The 21,038-nt window shown below is 50.8% G+C and overlaps 2 protein-coding genes across 6 annotated transcripts in view; both read right to left on the reverse strand.

The window, feature by feature from the left end:
• Nucleotides 1-2,034: 2,034 nt before the first annotated feature.
• Nucleotides 2,035-10,578, reverse strand: LOC144732666 (RNA binding motif protein, X-linked-like-1). 2 transcript variants are annotated; one of them, XM_078614217.1, is made up of 9 exons: nucleotides 10,402-10,578; nucleotides 7,182-7,305; nucleotides 6,749-6,855; nucleotides 6,125-6,227; nucleotides 5,553-5,678; nucleotides 5,220-5,328; nucleotides 4,505-4,627; nucleotides 4,108-4,208; nucleotides 2,035-3,040 (listed from the first exon to the last, which is right to left on the reverse strand). In XM_078614217.1, exons 2-9 carry the CDS (start codon nucleotides 7,285-7,287, stop codon nucleotides 2,538-2,540), a joined length of 1,278 nt encoding a protein of 425 aa, XP_078470343.1. In that variant the 5' UTR covers nucleotides 7,288-7,305; nucleotides 10,402-10,578; the 3' UTR covers nucleotides 2,035-2,537. The 2 variants fall into 2 exon arrangements, with proteins under 2 accessions (XP_078470343.1, XP_078470342.1); XM_078614216.1 differs by having other exon boundaries at nucleotides 4,454-4,627.
• A 2,424-nt stretch (nucleotides 10,579-13,002) lies between these two features.
• Nucleotides 13,003-21,038, reverse strand: part of LOC144732665 (E3 SUMO-protein ligase RanBP2-like) — a 41,708-nt gene continuing 33,672 nt past the window's right edge. For all 4 annotated transcript variants that reach the window (XM_078614212.1, XM_078614215.1, XM_078614213.1 and 1 more), the window contains 11 exons: nucleotides 20,841-20,948; nucleotides 20,667-20,722; nucleotides 20,137-20,437; nucleotides 18,929-19,000; nucleotides 18,708-18,785; nucleotides 18,480-18,575; nucleotides 17,645-17,829; nucleotides 16,800-16,916; nucleotides 16,010-16,166; nucleotides 15,524-15,882; nucleotides 13,003-15,183 (listed from right to left, as the gene is read on the reverse strand). In XM_078614212.1, the coding sequence (XP_078470338.1) occupies nucleotides 14,866-15,183; nucleotides 15,524-15,882; nucleotides 16,010-16,166; nucleotides 16,800-16,916; nucleotides 17,645-17,829; nucleotides 18,480-18,575; nucleotides 18,708-18,785; nucleotides 18,929-19,000; nucleotides 20,137-20,437; nucleotides 20,667-20,722; nucleotides 20,841-20,948 (1,847 nt within the window). In that variant the 3' untranslated portion in view covers nucleotides 13,003-14,865. The remainder of the gene's footprint in view (nucleotides 15,184-15,523; nucleotides 15,883-16,009; nucleotides 16,167-16,799; nucleotides 16,917-17,644; nucleotides 17,830-18,479; nucleotides 18,576-18,707; nucleotides 18,786-18,928; nucleotides 19,001-20,136; nucleotides 20,438-20,666; nucleotides 20,723-20,840; nucleotides 20,949-21,038) is intronic.

Genomic DNA, 21,038 nt, shown 5'->3' on the forward strand with positions numbered 1-21,038 from the left:
TGCTAGCAGCAAGAGCTTGGCTGTATCGATAATACAGCACAGGGACCTTATTCATGTGCAGCCCTCATCAGGATCGATTCGACTTTTTGGACCAATCATACACCTGCCGGAGCCAATTGCCATCACGATGACAGAGGGTCCTGTTTCCTGGCACATTCGTCAATTAGACAGGCCTACAAGCCATCAGCGATATCGTTGGTACGTAGCACATTGGCACGTGCGCATTGCAGCACGCATCAGGTGCCTATGGGCAACTATGCGAGTAGACTGACAAAAGACAACCATTTCCTTGGAACCCTTGCACACACACCTGCGATATTTTGCTCTTGCTCGACATGACTTAAGTGCACTCTTGATTTGCCTTCATATTACAGCCAGGTGGCTCAGATGAAGAGTGGGTGGGCTCCCAATGTGAAGGCTTGCGAGTTCCTGGTTGCAGATTGAATTGGCCCTTAATCTCTCCAGGGTCAAGTCAGTATTACTTTGTTGGGAAGACAAGAGTGATTGTCCGCTAAGGATAGAATGACCCGTCATAGGAACGTGGAATTTCCACCACTAATTCTGCAGGGCTGTCAACAGGTGAGCAACATCTCAATTCTCATTTAACGGGAACTCACCGCCGCTTGTTGACTGCAGAGCACATTTTGTGTTCTATTTCATATTATTCAACACAAGGATCTCTAAGTTTGCAGTGATGCCAGGCAGCCCTTTCAGATGCTGACCGCTTGTCTTAAAGGTGTCCAACTTGCACAGCCTGCTGCACCAAGCACCACACTAGTAAATCTTCGTGCGGCGATATCTTTGGAAAATGTGGAAAAGGCTCAACATTCAGTTGTTTTTTTTTTCATGAATTCCATTCGTATAAATCACAAGGTGCGCAATTAGAGCCTCCTTCCAGGTTGTCGTTTCCCCATTTCAAAGGTTGTTCAGAATTCCAACTCGGTTGTTTTGATTCGCTCAAGAATGTGTTTGTAATGAGCGTTTTTACACTTCGTCATCTTTTATGAATATTGAGAAATGTATTTATAATCAAATGCCGGTAAATAAAATGTTTGCGAGAACGTGACATTCATCCAAATACCTAGTTTTGATATAGATTTTAATTTGGGAATCTTGTCTTCAAAATTACAATTGAGAAATTAACTTGAACATGTTTAGTGGTGTCAGTGTACGGCTGTGATGAGCAGGACTTGCCTACATGCCACTCAAGAAAAATGTAAGTATAAAAAACCGTTAAGGTGTGCAGGTTTTCACTTGCCAGCAATTGCTAATGTCAACGACGTGCTTTATAAGGGAGGCGTTTTGTGAACCGTTGTTGTCAGGAGCTTCGAGTTGCGAGGATCGCGGTCCCCTTTCCCATCCAGCCCCCTGTTCACGCGACGCTTCATGTCACGTTATCTTCACCGTGCGCGAGGAGCCCCGACTACATCGTTATTGAAATTCCTTCCACTCAGATGCACAAAAAAACAAGCTGCCCTGCAGAGATTTCAGACGTCTGATTTTCCGCAACACAAATTAGACTCTTCAGCATCTTTGTAATGATCGACTATCCTGTTACACATCAATCAATCAATCACGGGTTCTTCTGTTATCATCAGATTCAGGTAATTGAGATGTCGAGGCGGTCTATTTTCGGGTTTCAGCGTTTAGTTTGCACACCTCATTTTTGGAGTTACAATCACTCCAGGGAACTGCTTAGAAGACTGAACTCCCTTCACAGTGAACCAATGCAAGCCCTGCAAGACTGTCCGGCATTGAATCGGCTGTTACAACCTTGGCGTGTTGGTGCCGCTGCTTCAGGAATCATGTTGGCCGTTCGGTGGAGCTGTCAATTTCACATTGTGTATTTCATGCTAACTTTGCAGGTGGTCCAGCTCCGTTGTGGGGCGCTTATATCCCGGTACCATGGTACAGACTGCAGCATCCGACTGGGCCCATTTCAAGGATTTTTCAGCACAATTTCAGATTGTTGGTTTGTGAAAGGGACTTGGCGCTTCCAGACTGTCATGATTCACTTTTCACGATAATCACAGCTTATCTTTATGCATATTTATTGAGCTTTAAAAAGAAACCAACAAAATACAAATTCTCAATGAAGCAGTTTCGAACAACGATCGTCACAAATGTCTAGATTTGGAGTGTGCCTGCTCCAATCTAAAAAAAAATAACAAAATAACAAAGTCTGTCATTAGCAATATGAATAAAAGATGTCCATTTCACATCTCCCAAAGTCAACTGTATCTTATTAATATGCCAAATGTTTCACAGGAGAAAACGCTGCAAAATTGATTTTTTTTCTTTTTTTCAAAAACATTAAGTACACAAATTTAAAAGGGACAAACCAAACTGAGGCGAATGCAGTCTTAACATCGAGGGGGCTCTGTAAAACTCTGAAAAGTGTAGGATCAGTAGGGACGGCACAAATAGCAGATGGTTGCCAAAACGTTCAGACGTTGGTGTTCACACGAGTGCCGCCAGCGGGTGGGATACTAACACGACACCTGACAGCGAGCGCCAACTCCTCGCTAAAATCGTAATCAGTATCGGTTGCGGCCCTCCCCACGGTGTTCGGAGACGCGAGGGGGCCCTCGGCTGGAGCCGGAATAAATGTCACGGGGGGGCGCGCCGGCGTACACGTCGCGCGGCGGGGGGCCGCGGGCCGATCCACCGTACGCGTCGCGGGGCGCTCCACGGTACGCGGATGAGGCACCATAAGAATCTCTGGGTGGCGGGACGCCGCCACCGCCGCCAAACGAATCGCGTGGGGGGCCGCGGGAAGAGCTTCCGTACGAGTCGCGGGGGGCATAGCTTCTTTCCATGGGGGGGGGCGGGGGAGGGGGCGGGGGTCCTCGCTCGGCGCGCCCCATCCTATCTCCGCTACGACCCAGGCCGTATCCGTCGCTGGTGGCGCGCCCTCCCGGGTATTCGCGGGTGCTCCCGGGCGCATAGGGGTCACGCGAACTAGGGCCGTAATCGTCGTATCGGCCGCCCCCTCCACTGCCGCCCCCGTAAGAGGGAGGCGGGCCTCCCCGCGAGCTTCCTGTGGGGTCAACCGTCAGGTCACAGCAATGATTCACTTGCACTGCACGGGCGCTTGCTCTCGCGCCGCTCACCGAAACATTAAAGCATCACTTCAGAATTCAGCTTGACATCAGCACAGATCCCAGGCGGTCATCACTCTTCCAATTTGTCGTTTGCTGGAAATTGTAAGGTATACAAGGAGATACTTGGGATAAAGTGAATCGGGTTGGCTTCATTGACATTTTTTTCAGAGGTCATCTCTCATTATAGCCGAGCATGGCTCTTTCATTCACTAGGTGGTTTCCAAATTCCATTTCCATTGTGCGTATTTTTCTTTGCTGCAGCATTTTCAATATTTTTTCTCCACAATTAAAACTGTGTTTATCGCACACAGCTCATAGATTACTCTTAATTGCCAGAATCATCCACTTATGTTCTCTTGACTAAAAGCAGAGGGTTGCTCCCCACATCTCCATCTTCGCAAGTTTCATCGGCATTTTTGGTCACAACACGTTAAGAAAACTTCAACACAGGTACGTTCATTCAGAGGTATTTTTGATTTCTTGCATTTTTTCACTACAACCCCAATGTCTGTAAAGTGTTGGAATGTTTTTTTACAGACTCAACATTCTCTTTATATACTAACAGCCATTGCATGTAAACCAGCATGTTCACACCTGGCAATTAGCTTGGACGTTCGTGGCACTATTTTCTTTGAGTGCTATGATGAACCCGTCGGCACTTTGCACGTTGAACATTTGTTTCAATTGTTGATACGTGGCTTGTGAGAATGCCTGGTCGGTCAAATCAGTGGTTTTGGATGGCTGCCTTTAAGCTCACAAGGCCTGAAGACTTTCCATTGTTGTTTAATTCACCCAGATGAATTGCAGGGTTTTGCTGGGGTAATTTCATTTTCAAGTTTTTACTCGTCAGCTTCAAATTAATTTGCAAGGCCCAAGCCAAAGTTTCGTGGTATCGAATATTTCACATTATGTCTTCAATTATCTTCACAAGAGTTTCAGGTTTCGTTCAACAGTCCAGCACGTCAGCATAAACGCAACCCGGCCGTCGCTGCACAAGGCTTACCGTAACCCGCATAGCCGTCGCGGTAGGAGCCAGCACCTGGCCGCTCGCCAGGATATTCGCGCATGTGGTCTCGGCCACCGCTGCCGTAGATGTCTCGCTCCCTGGGATGGCAGAGCACACAATGTCACCACACCACGGCATAACGGTACAAGTGAGTGTGGACTAGTCTTTCATAGAACAATTCAGCAAGTGCATTGCTACACTGTGGCCTACACAGCATCTTGTACTGTACACAATGATGCCGGTGAGTAGTTAGTGTTGTGCAATGGCACCGATCAGCGATGCGAGCGGTGATATGCACTTCACAGCAGTCGCAATTAGGCAGCTCCTTAATTCTCAATTTAACCTGGATGCAGGCCCTGGCGAGCGGGAAGTGCGGAGGGAGCCGGGGTCGTACCCGTACGCGCGCGAGCTGGGCCCGTGGTAGTCGTCGCGGCCCGGGGGCGGACGGTACTCCTTGGGCGGGGGCGGGGGGTAGTCGCGCCCGTCACGCGAGCCCCCGTAGTCTCGGCGTGCGTAGCTGCGCACACACATGGACCCCGCTTAGACACGGGTGGAAGCAGCGGCAACTGCCAACGAGTGATCTCTACTTTGCTTTCGTGTTGTGAATGGCCGATTTTAGCGCACACATCATAATGAATAAAGATTACAATAAAATTCCAGTCCTGAGTGCATCTATGCAGAAGATGGCGACAGACCAAATTTTAATGATCCGGATGGTTCTAATGTTCGTGCGTGCCAAACGGTTCAATCATTATGAAAAATTTACTGGATTTCATTACTTATTGTGTAACTTTGGGATTCATAAACGATTCTTGTAATCGATTCACGACCCTACTTCAATTCACAAACGTGACGTCAAGGGTCGGTGGATCACTTCCAAACCCATTGGACTCGAAGGTAACCAGGAGATGGCAGTAAAGCATGTGGGCTTGTGAAGCTGTCGATGAACTTTGAGAGTTATCCTCTGGCCTGCAGCTTTCTTCAGGGTATTCTGGATTCCTCCAACATGCACAATATGCCTTTAAAAAGTGGTCAGCAAGGTCTTCGGTTTTTATTATAACAAAGAAACATTCCTCCCCTGCGAGTGTGGAGTGGACGCGTGCACCCACCTGTCTTTGCTGCTGTAGTATTCATCCCTGGGCACGTAGTCATCTCGCCGCGGCATCATCTCTCTGCGCGGAGGCCCACCGTAGCCATCCATGTCGCGTGGGCCTGGCCCTGAAACGAGTCGTGGCCCCGTCTGGTTACGTATGTACGCAGAACTTATTTCGTACCGGACGTAGCCAAGCGCGCTAATTGGGAGGTGCGAATTAAACTGCCCCGAGAACATCCATCACCAGCAATAGCACATCGTCACACGGTGCCAACATCTCTTTACTTCCATTACAAATCGCCACCGCCGCGCTCACACACGCGCACGGACGAGGGCAGCAGGGCGTTACCTCTGAAGCCTCCGCGGCCGCCACCACGGGGAGGTCCACCAGCCATGGTCATCGGCCGTTTGGCAGGAGGCCCGTCCCCCCGATCCAGGGGTCCACGCTTCATGGGGGGCCCTCTGGAGGAGCCACCTGCACGAGGCAAGCGCAATTGCGTTAGGGGCGGTGGGCACCGTGAGAGTTGATTTTAAATATATTGTTTAATTAGGTCACAACTCTAGAAACCAGGATAGTCTCATTTGCAAGAGTGACCTGGGTCACTGAAATAACAAAAGCAATAACATGAATCAAAATGCAGAAATTAAGCAGACAAAAATCCAATAATAAATAACTGCATTACAGAAGAAATCAAAAACAGTACACAAACATGAGTGAACATGAAATGAAAATCCTGTAATTAAAGTTGGTTCAGATAAATAACTTTTTTTAAACCATTCTTGTTCACAGTAAATTCAGTTGCAGAAACATGGAAATGTATTTGGGGCGATTCCTGTACATGAGTGCGACAGAAAGTACTGCTTAGTGCACGGTTAGTGGTCAGGACACCACGAACTGGGCAGGACACTCAGTGGTCGTACCTCTAGGGGGCCCGCGGGAGAAGCCGTAGCGTCCTCCGCCCGGGAAGCTTTCAAACGATGGCTTGGTGGCCTGGTCCACCCGCATCGCGCGCCCTTCCAGCACCTGCAGCCACACCCAAACCACCTTTACTGCATCAACAACCTCAGGGAACTAAGCTTAAGAGATCCGAGAGATTTGGTTAAAAGGCACAACTCAAACAGCTGCCATAGGGGCAAGCCACTGCTCACACATTCAGCATCGTTTTTTCTCTCCAAATCGGACTAAATGTGTGCGAGTGCTGCTCGCAAGTACCGAGCATAATGTTGATACGGTAGTTTAGAGTCCGACTGAGGCACATTGGTTCAGTGGTTAGAGAATGGCCTGCAATAAGCAGGCTGTAAATACAAATTATGGTTGCAAGTTGATTCAACCCATCATCTGGGAAGGATTGATAAAATAAATACCACTTTGTGGTAAGACAACAGTGGTTTTCAAATGGAGGGATCTCTGCTGCAGGAATTTTCCACCACTGCCTCAAAGATGCAAACAGGAGACTAGCACCGCCTCAATGCTCATCAGAGCAGGAACTTAACTCGTTTAACTGAAGCGAGGGGTGATGATATCGTTCCCTTGTGTTCCCCTACCTTTCCATTGGCGTCTCTCTCAGCTTCCTTGGCATCTTCCGGGTTGGCGAAGGTGACGAATGCAAACCCCCGAGACAAATTCGTCTCGCGGTCCTTCATCAGCAGAACTGAGCGAAAGACAACGGGAGCAGTGATACCAAGGTTCACCCTCGGTTGTGTATACACCCTGAATGTGTTGTCTCAAAAGTGAAGTTTGCTGCAACAAAGTTATTTTGTAAGTGAATCAACTTTTTATACAGATTAATTGCTTAATATAACAGTAAATGTAAAAATAATTGATAAGGGTCCATTAGGGATGGGTCTTTGCATGATCACCCAGGCATGTCTTCAAAATTATATTCCAGTGGAGAATGAAGGCACCACAAGCAAAAGTTTCCGTCAATATAATTATTAAACAACTTAAAAGTGTTATTCGTGCTGGGTGTAATACTACCATCTGCAACTCTTCCATATTTGGAGAAGGTCGCTTCCAAAGCCTTCTCGGTGGTGTCAATGTTCAGGCCTCCAACAAAGAGCTTTCCTGGATCTGCCTCCCCCATTCCTGGTTTTTAGAAGGCCTACAGATGAGCAGCACACACAGCAGGGACACAGGGAAGTGTTACTCAAGCGTGCGTTCGCAATACTGAACAAAAGTACTTTGTTAAAATATTTCACCTGGCTAATATCTTGTGGCGGCACATCTAATTTTCAGGCGTGTCCAGGGTGTTGATTGACACATACTAAACACGTAACCATATAACCACTTGACGGGATAACGATAGAGTGGTAACCACCACGCGTAACTACATAACCATTCGACGGGATAATGACTTAGGGTGGTGACCACAATGGCTCGCTACGTAACCACTCAACGGGATAACGATATACTCGGACCAGGTCAGCTAAATCCCTGCCTGGTCAACGATGCCGTGCGTGAAGCCCAAAGACGGAAGACTTAGCCGGCTGATTCCATTCCAAGAGACGAACAGCCAAGATCGCTCTTGGGACTCGGCCTTTATGGGCTGCGGCGTGGCCAGGCTCCACCCTTGGCCACGCACCTTTCCAGATCCTTCTCGGAGACTCTGGGCCCACATCACGTGTCCCTCTCACCTCCTCTTTGGCCCTCATTGCTACCTCATCCGGTCACGTGCCTTCCCGGGTTCACCCAGACTACCATGTCCTCATCCGACCTCTCTCTCGCTGTCATCCAAACTATGCCCCCTAAGAGGCCCTCCGTACTCATCCCGGTGCTTGAGACTCCAAACCTCCAACACCGCCTTTCTCTCAGTACTGGCACTATACCACAGAGACACGTATACACGCCACTACACATATAATGCATACACAGTACAATGAACATGACACCAAGTTACACAAATGCATATGGTGCACATTGCCGGTACATACTGAACGAGTTCAAGCTGTAGCAGTTATAGATGTAGTGCGCGTGAGAGATTTAAATACGTTGAGACTGGGGGCACATTTGAGTCTCTGGAAGATGATTCCACCTGTGTGTCTCAGCAAGTGTGCCTGTTCAGATTTATACTATACTGAGACTTAAATTGTTATGATTTGGGGAATGAACACATTTATTTAACACAAAGGCTTTCGACAGCAATATCATCCATAATAGTTGTTTTGGGTTAGATTGCGTAAATATAAATGTGTCGTTAAAACCACCTCCAACCGACACAGCCAATTAGTAAAGTAGTAAGGTTTGTCATGTAAACAGACCATGCCAATTCGTTACTAGTACAGCACACTGGTGGTATTGGAGAGCAAATCGACTACATTTACCATCTGAGTACTCGGAATGTAAATGTTGTAGATTTGCTCTCTTATGGACAAATTTATTGTTGACTTAAAATGGTAGCCATCGAGTTAAGCAAGAGCGGTTAATCCCATATATTGCGCTGAAGGGTCCCTGTTTTCGGGGTCAAGGATAACCCAGGACTTCTTCCCAGGAGCATCAAGTCTTGTAACACGCAGCTCTCTGCGGCCAGGTTCACATTCAGCATGGAGCCCAGCACGGTCAATCTGAAATTCATCAGATCACCGGGCTCATAACTACATTAACGACTCCAATGAAGATTACGTGACGACTTGTAATCATAACGACATTCATGACCTACAGGACCTGGTGGCTCGGCAGTAGAGTGAATAGTAGCTCGCAATCGGAAGGTTGCGAGTTGAAATCCGGGTTGGGGGTAGACTCATCCCATCATCCCACTGGGGTCAATAATATAAGTTCCACTTTGTAGGCAAGAATTGACGGACTTGCCCCTTTCATAGGAAATTATCACCACTGTTTCAGGGCTGTAAATAGAAAATGATCCATCAATTCTCATTGGAAAAAGAAATAATTGACTTTTTGGACGCAAAATACGATGATTCTAGCGCTAATAATGACCCAAATTCAGTGTTCAAGGTGAGAACTCAAGGCACCAGGATACAGTACACGTTAGTCCAATGTACACTCTTGCGTGACCAGGCTTACCATAATATATCCCGTAACAAAAGTTGACTCGAACTTAAAAAAATCGTTTGCAGAAAAAACAGTAACAAAACCTAAGATTAAAGAAACCTTTGACCACGATAATGGCCCTTACCCTAACGATGACGCAAGAATGACCCCAATGTTTCACAAAGCCGGCAATTCGGGAAGCATGTGCCACCGTCCCCATTCCTGCGCTCGCTAACGAGGTAATGAGGTTGAGGAACTAGGCGGTAATGAGTTAACGAGACGCGTGAGGTGGTCACTAAGTTGACAAGGGATAACGAGTCAATGAGGTAAGGAGTTGTACAAGGCTAACGAGGACGTAACGAGATTGAGTAACGACGTAACAATGGTGGGGTAAGGGGCAACGCCATTAAGGAGCGACGTTGTAGCGAGGTAACGCGACGGGAGCGAAAATTTAACGAGTTAACTTGATGAGCTAGGTAACGAGTGACGGGATAACTGAGCGAGGTAACGTGATTACGGTAAAGTGATTACGGAGCGCGGTAACGAGATGACGGAGCGAGGTGGTAACGAGTTAACGTGATGACTGAGCGAGGAGGTAACGAAGTAACGTGATGACTGAGCGAGGAGGTAACGAAGTAACGTGGTGATTGAGCGAAGAGGTAACGAAGTAACGTGATATCTGAGAGAAGTAACGAGATGACTGAGCGAGGCAACGTGATGAGCGAGGTACCGTGATGACTGAGCGAGGTGGTAACGAAGTAACAAGATGACTGAGCGAAGTGGTAACGAAGTAACGTGATTGAGCGAGGTGGTAACAAAGTAATGTGATGATTGAGCGAGGTGGTAACGAAGTACCGAGACGACTGAGCGAGGAGGTAACGAAGTAACGTGATATCTGAGCGAGGAGGTAACGAAGTAACGTGATATCTGAGCGAGGACGTAACGAGGTTGGGAGTGGCGGTGGTGACGTTGCACTTGCGGAGACGAGGTTGATGGGGGGGGGGTAACGCGGGCGCCTCGCGACGTATGGACGCGACACGAACCCAACCCGAGACCACACACCCCGTGACGAGGTGGTGAGCCCCTCTATATCGGTGACGAGGTGGTGAGCTTCTCTCTCTCTCCGTGACGAGGAGATGGAGGCCGCCCGCTGCTTTCGACACCCAACAACAAAATGGCGCCGCGCCGAGTCGGCCTCCTCCGCTCTCACCTCGAGCAGCAGCAGCCCGAGGGCGACGCAGCGGCACCGCTTCGCTTCTGGCTGACGGAGGAGTGGCGGTGGCCGACGACGATGACGACGAGGTGGTGATGGCGGCAAGTTGACGAAGCGAGAAGAGACAACGAGAGACGCGCGCGCCCTCCTGGCCCTTTCGTCGCCTCGCGGTGTGAGGGGGGCGGAGGCGGGAAAAGCGCGCAATGGATTGTGGGGAGCGATGACGACATCGAGAATCGATCTAAGCGTCTAAATTTATTAAACTCGATCCCGATTCCAAACGATTATTGGATCCCCTGCTGTCACGAAAACTTCAAATCGAGATTGATTATTGGCTTCCTTTTGTTGCTCGGGGAGCGATCGATTAGCTCTCCATGGTGCCGGCTCGTCAGCGATGTTGCTGCTGTTTAAAATACGGGGGCATCGAGGCATTTGGTTGGGGCGAGTCTCACCATATGACAACCCTTGTTGACTTCCCAAAATAGTATGTATTTTATCCACCTCCAGAGAGAGAGAGAGAGAGGGATGATACTTGTGTAGTGACTGTGCTTGTCACTGTGCCGGGGCTTGCGAAGCCACGGCCGGTAATGTGTTGCCATTACGGGCAGCCCGGGTTACGGGATATAGTACCACCAGCCCTAGCGGGGCTTGGGTTAGCGCTGGGCATGATACGCTGGTTGACCTGCTGTCACGTGACCGGATGATATTGGAGGGGAGCCACCGGTGGACGGGGGCCGTGGGGCGGTCACGTGGTCCAAAGGAGCTCTCGGGAACCTTCGAGAAGGAGCCCGAGAGACCTGGAAGGTGGGCGGGGCGAAGGGCGGAGCCAGCCCCAGCCCGGGGTATATAACGAGGGCCTCGCGAGGAGCTCGGGGCTCTTCGTGTGCTGGTGTGAAGAAGATCCACGTCGGGGAGAAGAAGCCTCGAGCCACGCGGTCCGGGACCCAGCTCGTGGTCCGGAGCGGGATAGCGACCCGTGTCTAGTTCTGCCGTAGCGTGGCTAGATGGGCATTCGAGACCCGAGTGTACATCGTGTTGCGTGTTAATGTGAATAAATAGTGTTGCTACCAAGATAACGTCTGCGTCTCAGTTGGGCTCACTACACAATTTGAAAATGTTTTAGTGATGTATCTTCCCGGTCCACTCTCCCTCGCCCCCCCCGTCCCCCCATCGTACAGGCACTCCACTCACCCTCCCCCCGCATCACAAAGAAAAATGTTTATCTATCGGCTTATCTCAGCTAATCCACTGCGCAACCGCCCGCGAAGCCACACGGCCTGCCGCATGCCCCCCCCACCCGAATCCTTGGCTCCTCCCCCCTAGTATTCTATATAACCACGTGTCTCTAAATAGCTCGCTTTATATGCGACAGACATTTTGCTGGAGCAGTCACACCTGATGACGGAGGCTTGTGTTGCTTCCGAAACGTGATTTAATTTAGTTTTTATTTTGTTTTCACCTACGTGACTTTACCGAAAAAACCAAAGAGTATGGATCCTTGCAGTCACGAAAACTTCAAATCTAGAATTCTGTGTTGTTTGTTGTTGTAACGTTCCCACGATCCCCTACTGGACATTTGTGAAAAATTAGCTTTATAGCTCATTGGATTCCTCCTGCAGTATCTTGTATTTATATAACGCCTTTATCCAATGCGCTTTACAATGTTTAGCAAATCAAATTCCCAAATTTGACATCCGCAGCCTTGGTCATTCCACTGCTGGATGAAGGTCTCCCGCCACCATGTTAATATTTTCTTTCAGGTGTGCGTGCATTCGATTGCTCGTGTTGCAGACGAAGTTGCACTTTTTGTGTATGTGTTCTATTAGCCTTGTTTTTTTATTTGGACCCTGTTGATGATGCACGACCTTGCCAATTAGAACTTGACCGTGTAGTTTTGCATTATTTTCATGTTTTTAGTTGTTGCTGTAACCAGTGTTGTAGGGGTAATCAGGCCCCTCTCATCAAGTGACCACATACTGCCCAATGGGGGTTTACCCGAGTCAAAATAAAACCCAACACCTAAAACCTCTCACGATCTCGCAATGCAAAAAATCCACCAGCTCCTTTACACCAGCCGATTGCATTGCTCCGTCTCCACGGCAGACATCCAAATGCAGTGAAATCTCGCTACAAGGCGAGGGAGAATGAGTTATACTCGCTTGTAATGAAAAGTTTGCATGGATAAGAACCATGAAAGACAAAACTCTCCATTTTATCTTTCTCCGTGGCTGCTGGCAGAGGGCCTCCCTATTCCGTGTGGGTAGTTGGGTTTATTTGACCAAACTTCACTCTGCCGGCGAGTGCGGATTGAAGGGATGGAGCACAGACATTGGGAGCATCGAATCGACATGTTATATGTGGAATGTTATGGCTAGGTTCTCTCCAGGATCCTCGCAGGTAATCCCGGGTCCTCCCCACCCCCAAGATATCCCAGGACCTCCACAAAACTGTGGCATGGCCACCTCTTCCCTCAGACCAGGGAGTCTGAACAAAGAATGCAGGCACCAGGACCCCCTCTCCAACCTCACGCCCCCCCCCCCCCCTACATGCTGCTCGACCGTATCCCACGTGGGCTGAACACTCCTCCACATCCACACAAACTAGCAATATCGGCTTTATTCCTTACTAAATATCAAAACACTCAACAGCCAAATGCGCAGACGTACGAACGCTCTGCTCAAAGCCGCCAAACCTGCTAGCATTGGACACACTGGAGTTCCGTGTCAACTAGAACGCAGCGAGAGGTAGAGTCTGTGAATAAAGATAAACCGTGCGTGCATGGTAATGTCGGTGCACGCGCGACACCAACTTCACTGCCAAATTCAAACAGATCGGTGTCCTCTCAACCCCCACAACTCAAAGCCTCATGGGGGGGGGGGGGGCACGCATATTTTACATTGTCATTTACGTTATATTAAATTACGCAAGTGTAAATTTAACAGCATCAAAGGATCTGACGTGGTTTACGCTATCTAGCAGGCGTAGCAGCTTCAATGGAGGGTGCCGCCGTATTGAAGGGTGCGATGGGGTGCGTTTGTTCCTCCACCGAGCGCTGCTCGGTGCATTTCCACTTGGGCGCAGCACCACTGGGTGCTCACTGCCAGGCACGTGTGCCTTGAACTCATCCCAACTTGCACAAGTCTCGACACAACTGCCGAGCCGGCACGGGCAGCGCAATCTTTGGGGAGTGACAACAGTGACGACTTTCACTCCTCTGTTTAGGTCATGCATCCGTGACCAATGGATGTCCGGGCATTCACATGCAGCCACAGCTGAAGGAACGCGATATTTTTGTCCACGGATATCCAGAGGCACGGACCACATGGAGGGGTCGACGTCGAGCTAGGATCACGCACGCACTCCTCACAGAGACAAACTCCGCACGGCCGACACCCCTCGTGGTTTCAGGCCCAATGCTGGCGCTGCCGGCACAACAGGCGATGGACCCGGGCACGCTCGCCCTACCACGTCGCCCCCGCAGCGTCATGGCCGCGAGAGCAGCTCCAAATCTCTCGCCATCGCCACCACCACAAGCACAGGGGGCACCTACTCCCTCCATTACCTCTGGCACAATTGAGAAAAACCAAGGCTTTCACATAAACATATCGAAACGCCAAAAAACGAGTACACCGAAAATCAATAATGTTCATCAACACATGGTTGTGCTTTCATGGATTCCACTAATTACTACAAAGGGCGCAATTCACCACTGATGTGTGTAGCCAAGCCGATGAAGTAAATTGCACACAAAGCACTCAGGAGCTCACAACCAGTTCCCATCTTTCCACAATGAACATGCCAGAAACACAAACTTCATTTTTGATTTACAAAATATTAAATTTCAATTTTAATCAACGCTACAAATCGAGCTAAAGACTTTGGGACAACAGGAATTGCAGGGCAGACAAGGGAAGCGTGACAGCAGTGCACCCTGCTCGTGTTAATGAGGAGCTTCCTCAAGGTTTCTACTTGTGATCACTTCTGAATTTTAGAAAATTTACTCGGGAGCTTGTTTAATGTCCCACCGCACACAGAGCTGTGTGACTCTGCTGCTCAAAGAACGGCTCTCAGGGTCATGGTTACCTCGGCGGTTAGCTGGCTCTGCTCAAATATTGATCGCCAGCGAAAAAAACTAGGCAATTCACAGTGGTGGATTTAACTTCATAGCGTTTATGCACAACCCTATTCTCTGCATCCTTTTGATTCCCGAAATATTGTAGCCAACTAACACGATATAACTTGGTGCGCTGATAACACGTTTGCCTTCAGTGAGACATCTGCCGCCACACGAGCAGCAGGAAATACGAGGCGCAGCGATCTCGCTTGTTCCATTACGGTGGTGGGTGGTGGGGGTGCAGCCCGCGACATTTGCAGGAAACTTATTTTAAATAAGAGGTTCTACAGAGGAGAGCGAGACAGCAAGTTCACGCGCCGTCAACCGGGTGTCACGCGACGAGACTCTCAGGGGTCACGCGCGACCTCCCCGCTGTCCGTGACGACGATCTTCTTGGTGGTGTTGCCCGACTCAGAGCCGAGCTCCTCCATGGCGCGCACGATGCTCATGCCGGACCGCACGGCGCCGAAAGCCACGTGCTTGTGATCGAGGTGCGGGGTGGCACGCAGCGTGACAAAGAACTGTGACGTGTTGGTGTTGCGGCCTGAGTTGGCCATGGATAGGATGCCGGCGCGCGAGTGCAGAATCCTGAAGCTCTCGTCCTCGAACGGCTTCTCGTAGATGGAGCGGCCGCCGGTGCCGTTGTGGTTCGTGAAGTCTCCACCCTGCCGGCAGAAAAAGGTGCAGGGGGATGGGTTTGTGGCCGAAAACATTTTGTAAGGAGGGTTCTCGCGGCCACGCTTAAAAATGCTGGCGAGCGATTTGAGTTTTTTTTTCGATAAAATTAGATAAGTTTAATGAGACATCCTGTAACTGGGCGAGGTTTTAACATTTCGCCATGGTGGCACCCAAAGTTAGCAGATGGATACCTACCCCCTCCCATGGGAATGTGGAACTTCCACTACTGGCTCAGGGCCATAAAACAGGAGATGAGAGCACCATCATCAGCCATTTGAGCAGGAAATCACATTTGTCGCACAAACCCACATCTCCCAGCATGCTCACCTGGCACACAAAACCGGGAATGACCCTGTGGATGGTGGAGTTGCGGTATCCGAAGCCGTGCTCGTGCGTGCACAGCGCTCGGAAGTTCTCGGCAGTGCGCGGCACGACGTTGGTGAAGAGCTCGATGGAGATCCGTCCCAGCGGTTCCTCGTCGGCCGCCACGTCGAGGAACACCGTGGGGTTGGTCTCACTGGAGACCTCCAGGGGGGCGTCTTCCGTTGTAGCGCCGGGGGGGGCATCCGCCGCTTGCCACTGAGCCTTCAGCCGCTCCTGGCAATCGTGCACCGTCACCAGGAAGATTCTCGCTTGCTCCGGAGTCTTGAACCTGCAGGCAAACTGCTCCATCCTCCCGGTGCCCTCTGTGTCACACGTGGCACGGAAGGGAACGAGTCGTCGGCCTGTCAGCGGAATGGCCGCAGGCAGTGCGCGTCACTGTTGCGCGTGTCACTGCAAGGGGGCGAGGCGCGCGCGCGCGCTGCTCCGTACCGGAGTAGTCGTTGGCGATCCACACGAAGGCGTTGTTGGAGGCCTGCATGGGCGTGAGCTGCAGCTCGGCCGTGATGGCGTGGTTGACGCACACCTTGTACACCTGCTCGCGCCGCATCAGCACCCGGAAGCCGCCCCGAGCTTCGTGGTGCAGCACCTGGCGTCATATTGCAGCGCTTGGTGAGTTGTCCTCAACGCACGCACCCACCCACACCCCTCTGCTTTTTTTTTTATTTCTTCGACCATTATTTCCATTGCGCTATCAGCGCCACGTGATAATAGAATCCATCAGGTCTTTTGCAGAGCGCACGGCCCTTCGTGAAGGAATCTTGGAAGCAGATACCGCATAGCTACCTCCGAGATCCCTTCACGCAATCAATTCTGCACAGTAGGAGGGGGCGGCACTTTACCAACCACTCTGCCACTGAATGTCATGTTCATTGCACGACAGTCAAACTAATATTTTTAATTATCAGGTGAAATTTAGCCAAATTAAGTGCAGCACCAATGTAATGCGATTTATTTTCATTCACTCATTGGTGACCAGGCTGAGACCACCAACTCACGACACATGGGAAGCCAGATAAAAAAAATCACAGGTGGCTGCCAGGAGTCGGACACGGGCTCTCGCACCTTTCCCAGATCAGAGCACTGACCACACCCGACACACCACATCCAGGATACCATCTCACTATGGCTGTGGCTACTGAATCAAGTGCCACCTGCTCCAGTCGACCAGCGACTCCGGACTTCGTTCAGCGAGGGGAGACGGCAAAGTGCCCGAGCCAACCTTGATGTCACCCACGCCACGTTCCTTCCACGTGGAGGCATCGCGGTCCCAGCGGAAGAGCTTGGCACGCTCCTTGTAGAGGATCGTCTCCTCCTCCTCGCCCGACCGCACCTCCACCTACGAACGGGCACACACGTCGGTGGCGCCCAGAGGGCACGGCCACCACACTGCTCTGAAGCAACTCGCGCCACACGTCTGGGGGCCGTCGCCATACCGTGAACACCACGATGATTCGTGCGGGTACAGGGGACCACGATAGCCGTATCGGCCGTTTTGATAATATCGTTTCCCCTTACATCCTGACAAAAAGGTTTGTGAAGTAACATGCACAGCGATAACATTTCTAAATTAATATGTATATAATCTAGGGGTGGGATTCTTCTTAGCACGGGTGTCGCTTTACACACAAGCACAGTGAACATGTAAGAAAGCATATACACACAACGTAACGTAGACCTAGCCCTTCTTTGTCGTCAGTTGCATTGTTTATTGTATAACTGACGGCACGTGCGTTATTAACATGATCGGTTGTAAAGCTGCAAGGATTCCAAGAAACCCATCACAACAGAAACACCTGTGTGTTGTTGAATATAGTCAACAACACACAGGTGTGGGTGTGCAGCGCTGCACGTACAAAAACTCTCGGCCTCATCCACACGGCCACATTTTTCCACCTTTATGAGTCGGTGGCGTAAAGAACATGGCCACACAAGTTCAGTTTCCCTTGAGCTTGTAGTTTGCACAAGGCCAACAGAGATTTTGTACGTATGACGCCGCACGTTTAATCTAACGGGCACCGATCCCCCCCCCCCCCCCCCACAGGCGGCGATCGCCCCAGCGCACACCTCAGGCAGCGAGACGAGTGGCTCAAAGTGGATGTCATCGCTGGACTCGCGAGCGTCGTCCTCCTCTTGCTCCTCCTCGCCCCCCTCGTCCGCGTCTTCTTCTTCCTTCCTCCCATCGCGCTTCTTCTGGATCCCCGCGGCCCCGAACACGGACGCTCCGGCGCCCACCCACGAGAAGTTTGCGTCTGCGGTGAGACAAAGCCCCGCGTCGATCGCCGCTGCGGCCGCTTTAGACCCCAACGACTCATCGAGTAACGCGATTCTCACACCCAAGATGACTTGCGTCGCGTGCCCAATAAACTATTGTCGAACGTCACTCGTATTGCGTTGATGCCAATGGCTCAAAACTGTAAAATGGGAACAAGCCAAAAGTTATTTTCTATTCCAATGAGCATTGGGGCAGTGTGCTCATCCTCCTGTTTGCAGCCCTGAGCCAGTATTAGAAATACATTCCATTGTTGAGACCTCCCCACAAAATGGCACTTGCTTGATCGACCCCGGGAAGGATGACAAAAGAGGACAACAGCCGACCAGGATTTGAACTGGCAACCTTCCGATTTGTGAGCATCTCGCTCTAAGAGACGGGAGAAAAATACAAACTATGGACACCAAGAGCAGGCTCAAGCTCCATCTGTGTTCGTGACGTCGCACAGGTAAACACAGCCTTGAAATGAAAGCATCAGCTTTCAATGAAGCCAGTGTGTGTGTTGGTGGCAGCATATGGGCAACGTGTCATTACACTGGTGCGCCCCATTGGGCCAATTCATTCGGCTGCCTTTCTGAATCCCCCCCCCACATGCAAGTGCCCAGCAGCACAGACGCAACGTCGGTTTACCTTTCTTATCGGAGAGAAAGTCCGAGCTCTTGGAAGCGAGGTCGGAAAAGCTGAGCTCACTTCCCCTGGGGCACTCGAAGAGCAAGCGCGCTTCACCTGGGCACGGGGGGCGCACACACGGGCACGGGGGGCACACACGTCTCATCGGCCACCCTGGACTCGCTCGCAGCCTACGACTGCGACGGCGCATGAGCGTTCGCTTCCCCCCCACCCCTGCCTGCCACTCACCTGTGGTTGTGCTGAACGGGCTCGCCGAGCTCGCCGCGCTCGTCTGCGTGGCGAGGGAAGCAAACGACTGCAGGGTTTCTATTGGGAAAACGAGTGCTTGTTAGCGTCGCCGTGATATCACGATTCAACAACATGTTGATTTTCACGACATGATGATTATCGCGATGTCAATAATCCCGTAACTTTGTGCGAGTGCAATGCACGGGTGCAGTGGCAGTCACCTCCAGAACTGTGCACGAAGGCTTCAGTCGCGGCCTGCGAGGCCAGAGAGGCAAACGAGGATGATGGCGTGTCTGTGGAGAACACACGGCAGAAGGTCGCGCACGGCGTGGAACACGACTCGAGGCAGCAGGGCTCGCACATCTTGGGAATTAAATTAAGGTTACTTTAAACTTACAATGACCGTCAATTGAACACTTCGTCGCAGTGCATTTGTGGCTATCACCTCCCACACCGATGAACAACAAAGAGTATCGCACGGTGCGACTGGGGCACCAATCTCAAACCATGGGCCGCATAGTAACACCACTGGCCGCTTCCAACTTTGGCTGGCAGCCATGTCAGACATTCACCCGGAGGATTTTTCCAAAGCCGTCTAAGCTCACTCGCCAACCTCGACACAAACACCACCCTGGCTGCCATATCAACTCCCTACCACACGAAATTAGAAATGTAACACCTCACAAGCAGCGCCAGGGAATGACACTACTCTTTCTGGTTTATAACCAAGAGGGGCAACGCAACCCAAACAATGCACCGTATAGTAAATCCACTGTAAGTCTGCGCTCCTTCGATGCAGGACTAACAAAACTAAACGAACTCGCTCCTTAAGCCCCCTTGTGGCAAGCACACATTGCCATTGGAGCTCCTGCACATACAGTAGACTCTCGATGATCCGCACATGGTTTTACCGATTTGCGGATTAACTGGTCACCTGAGATTTTGACACAAATTCATAACTCATGGATTTTCCCTTAAGCCCAATATGAAAACAGTTACACAATGGTTATTCTTGGAAATGTTTATTACAAGCCACGTGCTCAAACCGAACAAATATGTGCTCTGGTTCATTAAAAATCCATGTGATCACCCCGACCGTACAGTTGTTGCATATCTTTACAACAGTGGGCGGAGTTTAATTAATTTTGATTGGCGTGGTTCTGCTATCCACTTAGTGGGCAGTCTTCTGCGCGGAAGCAGGACCGTTATCATTGGCAAGCAATCCGCGTAAAATGGTTATAATTTTGGATTATCCGCAATTTTGAATTATCTGCGGCCGTCTTCCCCGTCATTAAACGCAGATAATCGAGTCGACTGTATTGCTATCATGTAGAATCAAGAGTGGAGGTTTGGCATGAACTGCATTAATCAAGGCTTGAGAATACTAGGAACGGAGATGCGGATGGCGACGCCAGACGGTTGCACTCACCAACTGTGGAGATGGGCGGGAGTGCCCAGGAGTTTCCGCTCCCCGCGCCGTCACGCATGTGGGCGCCCCACCGCAACGTGGAAAACTTGAGCGCCCCCGACGTTGCCTCCATCTCCTCCGACTGGGTTCCCGCGTCCGGGGTGTCGGCTGCGCGTGGCGACGAGGGGCGGGGAGACGTCCTGTCTGGTTCCTGTGTCGTGGCAAACATTTCCGGAGCGACGGGAGCGGGGGAGGCTCCGCCTGGAACGGGGGAGGCTCCGCCTGGAACGGGGGACGCCGAGGGGCAGTCCACGGTGGTGACCTACAAGGGCGGAAACCACGGAAGAGCAAACTCACCGAGCTGGCCACGCCACCACCACACGTGCACCAACCACATCTACTAACCATAGTGACGTCTTGAAGGCGGCCACCATTTGGGCGACATAGTATTTGATACATTTCCTTGTCCGTTGAGAAAGTCGTGCACATGATACTTTTATGTTGCTGCAACTTAATTTGACTTAACCAGGGAAGGCCTTAAAAGGGCTCACCTCTTCACAACGCTCCACCTTCATCTCTCCCACGCCAGGCATCTGCGCTGCGGGTCCTGCAGACGAGACGCTGTCAAATCAAACCCCCGTCCGCTAAACCCACAATGACACACTGACATACATGGGCGTGTGGCCGTGCCGTGCCTCACATGCCGTGCCGCATAGCCTACTCACCCTGCGGCTGATCCTGCTGCTGCTGCTGTTGCTGCTCCTGGCATCTGCTGCCCTCCTTGTACAGCTTCCCGCGCAGCCGATTCACAGCCTCTTCGTAGTCGTCTGTATCTGGAGAGGCGGCACAACCCAACGATAGCATGAGCGAAACTCTCGCTAGTCAGTGCCGCAACCGGAATGGCGCCACGGCCTGGCCGTGAA

The sequence above is a fragment of the Lampetra planeri genome, chromosome 43 (assembly GCF_965212315.1).
Source record: "Lampetra planeri chromosome 43, kcLamPlan1.2.h2, whole genome shotgun sequence".
Taxonomy (NCBI): domain Eukaryota; kingdom Metazoa; phylum Chordata; class Hyperoartia; order Petromyzontiformes; family Petromyzontidae; genus Lampetra; species Lampetra planeri.